The 15,080-nt window shown below is 38.6% G+C and overlaps 1 protein-coding gene across 1 annotated transcript in view; it reads right to left on the reverse strand.

The window, feature by feature from the left end:
- Window positions 1–15,080, reverse strand: part of atrnl1b (attractin-like 1b) — a 681,061-nt gene that overhangs the window by 466,405 nt on the left and 199,576 nt on the right. Inside the window, exons 17-18 of the mRNA XM_078413453.1 lie at window positions 9,750–9,938; window positions 1,579–1,797 (exon numbers count right to left, since the gene is read on the reverse strand). Of these exons, the coding sequence (XP_078269579.1) occupies window positions 1,579–1,797; window positions 9,750–9,938 (408 nt within the window). The remainder of the gene's footprint in view (window positions 1–1,578; window positions 1,798–9,749; window positions 9,939–15,080) is intronic.

Here is a 15,080-nt window from a genome sequence, read left to right on the forward strand (position 1 = left end):
CACAATGCTGTGAAAAGAATTACAGCTTCAACTGGACAAATCCATCTTCTGGACCAATAGCACAACTGTGCTTAAGTACATCAACACCAAAACCAAACGCTTTCAAACATTTGTAGCAAACAGAATCTCTTTTGCAAGGGATGTTACTGATGTATCACAATGGAGATAAGTTAGTATAAAAGAAAATCCTGCAGATGAAGCATCAAGAGGACTGACAGCAGACCACTTCTTATGCTGGAAGAAGTTTCTGTCTAATGGGCAGAATATTGGAGACTATACCAGATGCACAAGGTTTTGTACGTACTGTTCGACTTCAGACTAAGAGCAACATCTTGGAAAGACCGATAACAAGGATATGTCTGCTCCTGGAAACTGATACCTGATTACAGCAAAGTCTGGTGGTTTTGAAGATTGTAGAATCACTATAGTAGAATAGATGGCAATATATAGTGCATGCTATTTTGATTATGTATGAAGTTTTTATGGCTTCTTTTAATGTTTATTTGTAATTGTTTTGTTATATAGTTAGAACAGTTAGGGAGCCATTTTGTGTTTATTAGCTTTCTTAGCATATTATTATATTCTTTGTATCCTGTTGTATTATTTTTGGACACCAGGGGGTTGTCCTGAGATGAATGTCGGAATTTATGTATATGGCCTGGGTGGTGCCATGGCGGGGTGAGATTATTGAGTATAATTTGCCCAGCACTGACGTAATGCTTCAGTATGACAACGAGGAGTCTACTGAACACAGGGTTTAGTAGCCATACGATGGAAGTCTGCTGAGATATAGGGTCTTAGCAGTAACAGGTCACGAAGGAACGAGGATAAAATAATAAGATCCTAACAGATTAACAAACAGATTGATACAATGGATATGCCAATCTTTCTATTATTGCTTCAATAAACGATTAATGATACTGAGACGCTGTGAAGATCTTTCTGTTGTTATTTGCGTGGAAGAAATATCACTCCCTTACCTTCATCAAAAGGTAAGCTTTGGGGCTTTATAGGGAAGACTAAAGTTGCCGCTACAGGTACTAACATGTCTTCATCATAATGGTCCATTAAAGAATTACAAGTCGTATTTTCATTCATTTAGGCTTCTTTGTGCATTGGCAAGATAAGAAATTGGATGAACCTCATTTCAGATCAGACACATTTTTAATTCACGTATCGATGAATCCAAGCATAGCCCATGTATTAACAAAAGCCACTTACACTAAAACACTAAACCAATGAATAAGATGTGCTTGTCTTGCATTACCACACGCTACACTAATTATTAAAATACACAAATTAATTTTTTAATGAATTCACTACTCCAATACTGAAGCTTTAATTAAAATACAAATTGTTGGAGTAATGCAGCAGGTCAGGCAGTATCTCTGGAGGACATGGACAGGTGACATTTTGTTTCGGTACCATTTTTTAGATTATGTGTTTTACTCAAAAGAGTTACTCCACCACTTTGTGTTTCAGCAGTTCTGCAGTTCCTTGTATCTCCACTGTAGTCCTAATTTATACTTGGGTATAATTCAAAGCGACATAGTAAAAAGTGCTTCACAATATGCCTACCTGGGCACTGAATAAAAGCCCATTCATTGTTTTTGTCTTTTGGACAAAGAGCTGTATCGAGTGTCATTTCCTGGGTATTCTTCCCTGCAGATTTCATTGGTCCTCTTGAAGAGCCTTCAAGACATTGCCCTTTTCCTGTGTTAGTGGGATCATTGCACCATCCACAACCTGGGTGCTCTAAGCACTGTTCACATGTACGAAGTCCAGAACAATTTTGAGCTGTGCAAGCAAAAAAGAGAAAATTGGAAAACTTTGAATTTCAAATCAAAATTTCACAGACATAATTTTCACTCAAATTTCAATTTCAAATGAATCCTCCATCAACATCAAGTTAGCAGACTTGCAAAATAACGATTTCCTTTTCACTATGTATTTTGTAAATCTTTGGACATTATACAATATTCATATATTGGTTCTGCATTAACAACATCCATGGTCTCAGAATATTCCTTTCCTTGATCTTTCTACCATAGATCTCAGGATTCACAGTACAGCTAGAACATGTTCACCACATCCTGATATACATACAATGAAATTAATTTCCAATTTGATTTATTCTCAAGAATGGGAAACCAATTGTACTTCCTCCCAATTTATTCTCAGCCATGTACATATGGAAATATGTAATGTAATATTTTAGAATGCCACCTTTAATAAACCACCAGACACCATTAGCATTCATTTTTTGATGAAAAGCAGGCCGACAAATCACTCAAAACAATAAAACAAAAAGTGATCAAATTTAGGAACAGAGTGGTCAGTGATTCAATTGTGAGGAAAACATGCCATATAAAGTAAATGCATCTCCCAGCACAATAATCTAGTAAAACAAGTGGAAGAATTACAGCAATTTAGGTGCATTGTTAGACAACATTATGCTATCCTACTTGGAGAAATTCGCAATATCTACTTGATAGAAATTATCAAAAGTTGAACTAGTCACAATTGCATGCTTTGCTTTGCCTTGCCAGTGCAGCTTATTTGAAATATAATAAAGTATAGATGCTGGGAATTGCTGGAAAATTTTATCAGATTGCTGGAAAATGTTATCAAATCAGACAACAATTGTGGGAACATTTCATGTTGAAGATCTTTGACCTAAAACACTAACTCTGCTTTTCTAACCATTTATATGCTCCAAATCCACCAGGTTTTCACAGTTTTTTACTGTATTCAGCAATGCTTTCAGCGATACTCATTTCAGCAATGCTTATCTGGTTAAGGCACTTCCATTATGTCCTTTTTACCACTTTATTATATGAAATACTATAGAGTTATTACTACTCATTAAATACTTGGATTTTTTGGTGCTTTGAACTTTTAAAAATCCTTAAAGATGATGCAAACTTCTTACTTAGCAAAATCTTACTGCAATATCAGCAGATTACACATTGCTGGAGGCTAGTTTATGAGAACCAGTGCCATTACAAGGTGAGCTAATGTATTTGCTTTGTCATTAAAATTAGAATTTGCTTGACTAGGGCATTACTTGGCAAAGCTACAAGTTAAATATTCTCCTTTCAGCTCCAATTGGGAGAGAGAGGAGGTGTTTATTTGGCAGATGTAACAAATTGCAGATGCTGGTTTACATAAAATGAAACAGAGTGCTGGAGTAACTCAGCAGTTAAGGATTTGTATGCTTAGTTAAGCGCTCGTGGTGATACAGGCAATTTCAAAATACAAAGTTCATTGCAATCTCAACATGCAACAAAAAACTTCCAATTCAAAAATAAATTCACAAATTGTGTATAAGACACCTTTCGCTCCAGAGTTCCTTTTTTTTTTAGTTCATTATATCAGGAGCCCCAGCAGTATCTATCTGCGTATAAAATTTATATATTGTAAAACAATGTAATACAAGTTAAATTTTATGACCCTTATGGGAAAGGGAGTCGAAATGATTAGCAACCGGGGGGGGGTCTCGTAGGCCTCAGTGGACCGAGCATAAGTGTTCAGCGAAACGGTCGCCAAGTCTATATTTGGTCTCACCAATGTACAGATATCCCCTTGCAATGTCTTACACAGTAAACTGACTATTAATTTCACACAAATTCTTGTTAAATAGCTTTTACTTCCACAGATAATAATTTTTCATCTGTACTTTTGGCCACATCTTCCAAAGTCAGCAGGGAGTTGGGTGGCAGGCATTCAAATGGAAGCCGAACATTTCCTCGTAGTTAATCAAATTATCTTCATTTCCAAATATATTTACATTTTCTAACATTCAATCCAGAACCGAAAATGACTATGTGCCTAATACTTACAGTGCCCTCCATAATGTTTGGGACAAAGAACCATCATTTATTTATTTGCCTCTGTACACCACAATTTGAGATTTGTAATAGAAAAAAATCACATGTGATTAAAGTGCACATTGTCAGATTTTAATAAAGGTCATTTTTGTACATTTTGGTTTCACCGTGTAGAAATTACAGCAGTGTTTATACATAGTCCCTTCATTTCAGGGCACCATCGTGTTTGGGACACAGCAATGTCATGTAAATGAAAGTAGTCATGTTTAGTATTTTGCTGCATATCCTTTGCATGCAAAAACTGATTGAAATCTGCGATTCATGGACATCACCAGTTGCTGGGTGTCTTCTCTGGCTCTGCCAGGCATGTATTGCAGCCATCATTAGCTTATGCTTGTTTTGGGGGCTAGTCCCCTTTACTTTCCTCTTCAGAATATAAAAGGTATGCTCAATTGGTTCAGATCGGGTGATTGACTTGGCTATTCAAGAATTAACCATTTTTTTGCTTTGAAAAACCTTGTTGCTTTAGCAGTATGTTTGGGATCATTGTCTTGCTGTAGAATGAACCGCTGGCCAATGAGTTTTGAGGCATTTGTTTGAACTTGAGCAGATAGGATGTGTCTATACACTTCAGAATTCATGATGCTACTTCCATTAGCAGTTGTATCATCAATGAAGATAAGTGAGCCAGAACCTTCAGTGGCCATACATGCCCAGGCCATAACACCCCCACCACCGTGTTTCACAGATGATGTGGTATGCTTTGGATCTTGGGCAGTTCCTTCTCTCCTCCATACTTTGCTCTTGCTATCACTCTGATATAAGTTAAGCTTCGTCTCATCTGTCTCAAGACCATTTTTCCAGAACTGTGGGTGCTCTTTTAAGTACTTCTTGGCAAACTGTAACCTGGCCATCCTATTTTTGTGATGAACCAGTGGTTTGCATCTTACAGTGTAGCCTCTGTATTTCTGTTCATGAAGTCTTCTGAGGACAGTGGTCATTGCCAAATCCATACCTGACTCCTGAAGAATGTTTCTGATCTGTCGGACAGGTGTTTGGGGATTTTTCTTTATTATAGAGAGAATTCTTCTGTCATCAGCTGTAGAGGTCTTCCTTGGCCTGCCAGTCCCTTTGCGAGTAGTAAGCTCACTAGTGCTCTCTTTCTTCTTAATGATGTTCCAAACAGTTGATTTTGGTAAGCCGAAGGTTTGGCTGATATCGCTAACAGTTTTATTCGTGTTTCTCAGTCTCATAATGGCTTCTTTTACTTTCATTGGCACAACTTTGGTCCTCATGTTCATAAACAGCAATAAATGTTTCCAAAGGTGATGGAAAGACTGGAGGAAAGACTAGTGTGCTGAGAGCTCTCTTATATCTGCATTAAGAAGGCATTTAAACGCACCTGAGCAATTACAAACACCCGTAAAGCTATGCGTCCCAAACATTATTGTGCTCTGAAATGGGGGGACTATGTATAAACACAGCTGTAATTTCTACATGGTGAAACCAAAATGTATAAAAATACCCTTTAATAACATCTGACAATGTGCACTTTAACCACAAATTTCAAATTGTGGAGTACAGAGGCAAATAAATAAATGATGGGTCTTTGTCCCAAACATTATGGAGGGCACAGTAACTCTGTTTCTCAATCAACCTACCTCTTCCAAATCTATTTTCTAATTCAGCAACTATCAACCTTGTAATAAGATAAATATATTTGGATACCTAAAACAAGTGTCCCAAATGGTTTAGTTTAGTTTAGTATAGTTTAGAGATACAGAGCAGAAACAGGCCCTTCAGCCCATCGAGTCCATACCGACCAGCGATCCCCGCACATTAACACTATCTTACACACACTAGGGACAATTTTACATTGATACCAAGCCAAGTAACCTACAATCCCATACGTCTTTGGAGTGTGGGAGGAAACCGAAGATCTCGGGTAAAAAACTGACGCAGGTCACTGGGAGCATGTACAAACTCCATACAAACACCCTTAGTCAGGTCTCTGGCACTAAGGTAGGAGCTCTACCGCTATGTCACTGTGCTGCCCACGTTGTGCAATCAGTTATTACAAATTTATTTCTAAATTGTCGTTGCACAGAATAACGTAGGACAAGGCATTTTTTTGGACGTTCGAGGTTACATGTCATGTGGTCATAATGAAGAGCATTTTAAGCTCAAGGGGTAAACAGGAAATCTAGATGAATAGAAATCCACAACATAAAGCTATTTTCAGTCACATCAATGTGTCAAAATGTGAAAAGGCAACAACGCTCCCTGTCACTACATCGCTTATTACAGTAATTGCCTTTTCATGAGGAAAACGGGCTTTCAACATTAATATTTTCATAAATTCTTTCCAATGCGAAGGTTTTCAGATGAACAAAGTCTTCTGATGCCTCAGATATGAAATCAATTATTGTGGCTTATGTGCTTTGATGTCAATGACAAGTTAAAACAGTGTTTTAACAAGGCCACAATTTGGAAGCAAGTAGTTTTCTATCAGTTCATCCTGAGATGATTTTAATCTGTGCTTTCCAGTTACTAGGACATTCATTTGTAGAACATTTATAGTTAATAAAAGCTCTGAACTCTTTAAAAGAAAATTACAATGATAACGCAACATAAAATTAATTGAATAGATAAACAATCTTCTCAGACACGAGCCAGATTATTTTCTTAAACAATCTGAATTGGATTGCCTTAGCAAACTGCATTTACAAAAATAACCTCAGAGCAGAGCACAACGGACAAATTTTCTTTGGCCATAAAAAGTCACGTTTTTACCAGCATCAATTATTGAAGTATGTCAAGTGCTGGAACTTCACTTCTGTTTCATTCTTTCTTCTAATAAGTGTTTAAATTAACATATGACCCGAATCTATACTAAATGATAATTCAAAAAATATGCTTTGCTTCCTGAATGATTTCTTCATAATCTCTCCTTCCCCCTATTGTCTCACATTTTCCTCCAAGTGCGATCCAGCATTTTCAGGAATTCCACCTTTTAATCCATGCTCCCCATTCTCCAAATTAGTTCTGATTTGAAACTGTTGTCATTATCGTGCTTTAATTTAAATCCCTGTTTATCATCAACAAACATTTCTTCACAAATTTAACAAGTATTCCTGCCTCCCTTTGATTAAAATTATGAGCATTAAAGAGAGTCAACATATTCTAACTATCAAAGAGGGATTGCAATGAAAACTACCACAACACTTACAGGAATGTGAAGACTGTAAGAGGTTACATTTGCTATATAAAGACAAATAATAATACAGGGGCAGGGGCAAAGATATCAAATAGTGTAGGCACTTTATATACTCAGCAGTACAAGAGGCTATAGCCTACCAAGGAGCCTGGAAGATGTGAGGAGGAGGCAAAGTGCCAAGATTGGAAATAACCGATCTGAAATGTTAACATTTAGTGATGTTCTGGTGGGTGCTTTCAGGAAATAAGATGATGCAAATTCTAAATTATATTATATTCCTGGGAATAACCAGAAAGGTGATGCAAAAACATTCGACACGTGATATGACCTTGGACACTGGAACTATTTGCCCCAGAGCAAAGAGGCACAAAAGCATTTTTGTATAAGCAGTTAATTTGAAAAATATATGTCCCGGGCAGCACATTGGCACAGCTGTGGAGTTGCTGCCTTACATCACCAGAGACCCGGGTTCAATCCTCACTGCAGGTGCTGTCTGCATGGAGTTTGTCTGTTCTCCCTGTGACCACGTGGGATTTCCCTGGGTGCTACAATTTCCTCCCACACTGCAATGACGTACAGGTTTGTAGTTAAGTAGCTTTGAGAAATTTGTAAATTATCCCCAATGTGTGGGTTGGAGCAAGTGCACGAGGATCGCTGGTCGGCGCAGACTCGGTGGGCTGAAGGGCCTGTTTCCTCGTTGTATCTCTCTGTCTCTAAACCCTTCATCTGGCAGGTTTTGTGGTGAGCGTGAATATAGAATAACAAAGAGTTTTTGACACAAAAGCTTCGAGGGATGGAATGCTTTGCTTCAGAGATTGATGAAGTATACATTTTTGAATTGCATACATTTTTGAAAGGAGAAAGAAATAGAATCATTAGGCATTGGAGTAGTTTTGAATTGCTACAACAAGAGTTAGCACAGACAAGAGTTTAAAACAGTGAAATGAATGGTCTTCTGATGATTAAATTTCATATCACTGGCAAGATTGGGCCAATTTTGATTCTGTTTTTGTTCTACAAGCACACGATCCCTTGAAATGCTCGGTCATACTTCACAAAAGGAACCTGAAGCTTTTAATAATGTTTTAGTTTGGCTGAAACGCGTTCACTATTGCAAATTAAAATACCCATGCATGAAACACGACATTAATCCACTTCAAGTTACAGTTTTATTCAAAGTTAATAACCTGCTGGGTAGCTCATAATAAAATTACCAGAATCAAAATTAAATTTCTGTACAATGCTTTGCGAGAAAACCACTTTCAATGTGCCATTCACATATCACTATGGCACACAATAGAATGAGGTGATCTGCAATAATATCATTAAGTCACTTTAATAGAATTATTTTGTTGTCTGTGTAAGTAAGTAAAAATAATGAACTTCTGCACACAGATATAAACTGCTGGGTTACCTAAAGGCTATAGATCATCCTATTTCTTTCTCATATTCCATAAAAAAAGCATCAGGTTCCATATTCAACCCTTGCCTTAAAAAAACTTGAAAAATCACAAAAGGGCTTCAATTTTGTTTTAGTTTACTTTTGTATACTGCAGTAAGACCAAAGGACAGATAGTCAGATCTCATTGTGCAATCCAGCCAATAATTTCTATTATTCCAGAGTATAAATCAATCATTGGCAATGCAGCCAGCAAACTAGTGGAAGTATGATTTTTGAAACCAACGTTTTTGAACATCTTGGATGTGAAGATTTATACAGGGATTAAAGGGAGAAGTGGAAATAAAGTCAAATTTTAAAATACTTTAAAACTCTCCAAAAATGTTAAATATCTGAGGTGAACACCAATGTAAGAGTATTTTTTTTAACATGAGTCACAAAGTTGTTTGCTAGAAAGATAGAAAACTATTTTAAATCAGCTTGCAGCTTCTTGCAACAGAATGTACGATTCTCAAAGGGTTTTTGTGTTAGATACAGTGAGACTGGTTCATAATTAAGTGAAGTTCTTTTTCATTCACTGGTTTCTGAAGGTTATGGTAAAGAAAGTCTTAAGACAATGTTCCCCGTGGAGAAGCAAGAAATCACTGACAGCAACTTTTGCATTGAGCCACACGTACCTCAGAAGTTACTGTCAGAATTCTTTTCATTATAACAGTGGATGCCGATTGATCCTGTGTTATTTTGTGACATTTTAAATCACTTGCACTGTATTATGAAATTTCACCTACTTGTTGGCTCCTCACTTCAAGCACTTCTGAATGTCCATCTCAAGCAACTACTCTACCATCCCAAAAAAATTATTCATGCGTGTATTTCCAGTACAAGCTATTGAAGGGCTCAGACGAGTAGCAACCCTGGGCTATTTGACTCCAATGAGAAGTTTTAGTTTAGTTCAGATAAACAGCGTGGAACAGGCCCTTCGGCCCACTGAGTCCGTGTCGACCAGCGATCCCCTTACACGTACCCAATGTTACACACACAAGGGTCAATTTACATTTATACCAAGCCAATTAACCTACAAACCTGCACGTCTTTGGAGCGTGGGAAGAAACCGGAGAACCCGGAGAAAACCCACGCAAGTCACGGGGAGAACGTACTATCTCCGTACAGACAACACCCATAGTCAGGATCAAGCCTGGGTGTCTGGCAGCAACTCTACCGCTGCACCATCAAGAAGATTGAGGCCATCTGAGTTATCATAAACAGAGATTAATTTAGAGGAAGTAAATTATCAAATACTTACAAAGACAATTTGTAGTCTGCCACTCCATGCATTGTCCATATGGGAAAGAGATGACGTAGGTATTGGAATCCACACAACGCCGAGCACTGCTGCACCACATGCATTCCACACCCTGGCTTGTACAATTTGAACACGTTGCTCTGAGGGAGCAGGGAGTCTTGCATGATCGAGCACTTTGATTTGGACTCACTACAAAACAAAAAACATCTCAGAATTTGACAAACAATAAATCACTGCAATTTATCATGAAAATGACAATTTACTGCATCTCGCACTATTTGGCCCCATTCCATAAGTCACTATTATTTTGTTCATTAATCAATTTATACATAACCATTAGCATACGAAGAGTGGGCAATTCTATTGCATTGGCCCATAAATGTATTTTTAAGTTGGAGTTTGAATAGCTTCTGTGATTCCATTAATAATAATATTTTATCCTATTATATTGGTTAACCTAACACTGGATGGGATAATTTAGTAATATAGTTGGTCAGTTTGAATTTCCATTACAGTTAAACCAATTGTAAACATTTGGCATCTATTGGAAATGAAACAATTTGGCATCTATTGGAAATGAAACAATTCTGCACACCATGGATATAATTTGCAATTATAAACACTATGCCTGCAACAAGAGGATTTATCCAATATAGCAACAAAAAAAATTAGAAAGGAGCACGACTGGTCTATTGAAATTTAACATTTGTTTTATTTTGCATCTTGTGTCCATGTCCAAATTTAATCCAGTCTGACAGAGCAGTACATCTCCTCTGATGATGCCAAGCAATGCCTCAAGTCCCCAGCATGGTAACAGTGACAGGCATTATTAAAACAGCAAGTCCAGTGCTGTGCTGGAGAAGTGCAGGGAAATGTGTCATTGCAATTCAGTCCATTTGCTACTTGTTGGACAGCCAGTTCATTGCTAACCTCTTCCACAGAGGAAGGAACAGAATGAGCATGGGATCAATTATCATCAATGTCTGCACAGCACGAGATGGCTGTTGCAAGACTAGATTTGCTAGGAAAGCACCAGTAGATTTAGAAATTAATATTCTCCAGACTCCTGACCGGGAAGGCTCGCCATGTCACAGCTGCTAATATTTTAAGTGCTGGTACAGAGATGGGGGAAGATGTGAGTAATTGGCTGTCAGATATTCATTGGTACGAATGGAAAGATAGCATGTCTTCTTCTGTAATAGCCTGGCTTTTGTGAAATGGGTAGAGTTCTTTACTCAGCACCCGCTATAACAGCAAAACAGCATTATGTTTGAAACAAGCATAGTTCAAGAGCTAGCATGTTTTTAATTATTCCACGCTTCTGAGCGAACCATTCCAGATCAGCCTAGGGCTGATGAGGGTGTCCAGTTTGAAGGTGTGAATGAATCTGATCTGGGACACTGAACGCTGTCGAGTTCTTTGCTGGAAAGTGTCTATTATTTCAAGGTGTTAACAGACAGTGATTATGTTGCTGGTTTAACTTTGCGCTGGTGGATCCAATTCTATCAAACTTCCAATTTCTGCTTCCCTCTCCTGTTCTGAAGATATTTGGCAATCAGCTTCTGGAAAATTGGAATAACTTTCCCTATGTTTTCTTATTAGAGAATACATGACAAAGAATATTTGTTTCCTTCAGGAGGACAAATGAAGTCCTCCCAATTCTTGGTCTGTCGGCTTGTAGTTGTAGTTTTCACACGCTCATCCCAGCTACATTTTAAATGTGGCAAGGCTTTCTCTCTCCACCACATTCTCATGGAATGGATTTCCAGTTCCCCACTGGGTGAAAAATAAATATTTCATCTTACAGCACTGAACCTTCAGGCAATTAATGAAAATCTACATCATCTAGTTTTTGACCTCTTAGTGAAGCTAACAAATCCTTCCTTAACTTTGCCAAGCTATCAATATTGTACACCACAATTAATTTTTGTTCCTAAATTTTTCATCAGCTTCTTTGTTCCAAATCGAGAATAAAACTAGTTTGTCTCTCATCACAACTGCAATTCTAACATGCAGCATTCTCATTCTCTTCAAAAATGTCAGGAAAAATACATTTGTATTTTCAAAGCTTCTTTCACAACCTCACAATACCTTAAATTGAATTAGCTAATGTTATGTAATTGGTATTATAATGTACTAAAGTCTGAAGAAGGCTCAACCTGAAACGTCACCCATTCCTTCTCTCTAGAGATGCTGCCTGTCCCGCTGAGTTACTCCAGCATTTTGTATCTACCTTCAATTTAAACCAGCATCTGCAGTTCTTTCTTACACAAAATGTACCCATATTTTTTTGCATGTCAAATTTACATACTGTAGGATTGCCTTGCTTTTTATCAATATATACTATACATAGTGACACCCCTCACCTAGAATACCTTTATTCATGGAAATATATTGGTTAAGATACCCCAATTGTAAAATTCATCATTTACACTTTTTCTTGAAAAAATGAACTGCATTATACCAAACATTGATGTTTCATACTTGTACTTAATTCCATATTGCTTTTTTAAGAGGTTCAAACCTTGGCAATTCAAAACTCAGTTAGATGCCATTTGAGGAAGTTAATGAGCCTGAATGGATAAAATAGCCTTTCCTCATCATTGGCTTTTCTGTTCTGAAAAAAATATATCGCTCTACCCATAACAACGTATCATTTTGATTGTTACATTACAGTCCAGATAAAAGAAAAATATCTTCAGATTGCGCAACCAATATATTTGTTGACAACACACCTGTTGTGCACTGATGGGCAAAATAATTACTAAGTACCAATGGATAATCTGACCAGAACACAATATTTTGCATTTTAAATACTATTTCATTGCAGATTGTTTCATTTTAATATTGATGTTTAATACGCAGCATTATTCACAAGTTCTTTTTCTTAATTATAGTTAAATTATTTTTAACAAAGTAGTCGGTATAACTAGCAATTTAGTATAGAATTAGGGAAGGAACACTGCTATTGAAAAACGGGCATGTATTTCAAAGAAATATTTCATGCTTCTTTCAATCAAGTGCAAGACTGCCACCTAGTGCCATGGATTTGAAAGTTGATCAAAAATTGTTGAAAAGCTCGTGACAAACAGTATCCAACACATTGTTATGATTTTGTTTAAAATCCAATCTTTGAAGAAAGCCGGGAAATGCAAGTTCAATTATTGTATTTTTTCATTTTGCTGAGCTCTTAAAGCATTTTGAGCGCAATAAAGCATCTTATATAATAATAATAATAATAATAATAATAATAATAATAAATATCATTTGTCATATGTAGATTGGCACAGGGTCAACGGTACAATGAAATGTATTTGACAAGACAACGGGTCACCTCAGCAGTAATATTCCAAGGATAAATAAGATTTTAAAAATGACATTATTAAGGTAAAAAGACAATATTAAAAATAGGTAAAAAGACAATATTAAAAATAATCAACAGATATGATTTGAAATGTGTTTATGAGTTCAGAAGCCTGATGGCCTGATGGTAGAAACTGTTCTTAAGCCTGGTGGTACACGCAGCCACACTCCTGTATCGTCTGCCTGACGGTAACAAGGAGAACAGCCTGCGTGCTGGGTGGCTGTGGTCCTTGATGATGCTGCGTGCCTTCCGCAGGCACCGCCGGTAGAAAATGTCCTGAATGGCCGGGAGACAGTTGCCAGTGATGTGCTGTGCCGTCTTCACCACTCTCTGTAGTGATTTGTGGCTGTGGGCAGAACAGTTCCCGTACCAGACTGTAATGTAGCCCGTCAGGAGGCTCTCGATGGTGCATCTGTAGAAGTTTGTGAGGATGCTGCCGTTCATGCCAAACTTCCTCAGTCTTCTCAGGAAAAAGAGCCACTGGTGGGCCTTCTTTGTTATTGTGTCCGTGTGCAGTCCAGGAAAGGTCCTCAGTGATGTGCACCGAGGAACTTAAAGCTGCTGACCCTTTCAACCTCAGCATCACCGATGTGGATGGGGAGGTGTCCACTCCCCCGCTGTCTCCTGTAGTCCACGATCATCTCTTTAGTTTTGCTGACATTGAGAGAGAGGTTATTTTCCTGGCACCAGCTGTTTAGTGCCTTTACCTCCTCTCTGTGGGCCCTCATTGTTGTCTGTGGCCCTCGTTGTTGTCTGTGATGTGGCCCAAGATGGTCGTGTTGTCAGCAAACTTTAGGATGCTGTTTGAGCTGTGCTTAGCAGTACAGTCGTGCGTGAACAGGGAGTACAGGAGAGGACTGAGCACACAGCCCTGTGGTGTGCCTGTATTGAGGATCAGTGAGGTAGAGGTGTGGCTGCCAATTCTCACCACCTGGGGCCTGCCCGTCAGGAAATCGAATATCCATCTGCAGATGGAGGTCTCCAGTCCAAGATTAAGGAGCTTGGGGACGAGTTTTGAGGGAATAATAGTGTTGAATGCCGAGCTGTAGTCAATAAAGAGCATTCTCACATATGTATTTCCTTTGTCCAGGTGGGTGAGCTCAGTATGTATTGCCATGGTGATGGCATCGTCCGTGGCCCTGTTTGGTCTATATGCAAACTGAAGAGGGTCCAAGGTGTCAAGGAGAGAGGAGCAGATGTGAGTTTTGACTAGTCGCTCGAAGTACTTCATGATAACTGATGTCAGTGCGACAGTACAGTAGTCATTTAAACAGGAGGTTACTAGTTTCTTTGGAACAAGAACGATGATGGATGCTTTGAAGGAGGTGGGAACCACAGACTGATTCAGAAAGAGGTTGAAGATGTTGGTGAACACCTCTGCCAGTTGATCAGCACACGCTCTGAGGGCCCGCCCTGGAATACCATCCGGCCCTGGAGCTTTGCGGTCGTTGACCATTTTTGACGGACCACCTCACGTCTGCCGTTTGTAAGGACAGTGTTGTGGTCCCCCTGCACACCTGTGGACTCATGGTGGGCGCCGTGTTGTCTGCATCGAACTGGGCGTAAAAGGTGTTAAGCTCGTGCGAGAGCGATGCGGTTGGCTGAACAGTGCTCCTGTTTTTCCCTTTGTTTTCTGTGATGCAGCGTAATCCACTCCACATGCGTCTGGAGTCCGAGCTGTAGTAGTTAGATTTCACTTTGTTTCTGTAGTCTCTCTTGGCTTTCCTGATGGACTTCCGGAGGTCATATCTGGCTACCTTGTAAGCGTTGAGGTCGCCTGAGTTGAAGGCAGTAGTCCGTGCTTTAAGTTCAGCACGGATTTCCCGTCCGACCCAGGGTTTCTGATTTGGGTAAGTGCAGATGGGGGCTTTTGGAACCACATCATCGATGCACTTACTTATGTAGCCTAAGACAATCTGTGTATTCATTGATATTGCCTTCTGCTGTGTCTTCAAACATCTGTCAGT

The sequence above is a fragment of the Rhinoraja longicauda genome, chromosome 16 (genome assembly GCF_053455715.1).
Source record: "Rhinoraja longicauda isolate Sanriku21f chromosome 16, sRhiLon1.1, whole genome shotgun sequence".
NCBI lineage: Eukaryota > Metazoa > Chordata > Chondrichthyes > Rajiformes > Arhynchobatidae > Rhinoraja > Rhinoraja longicauda.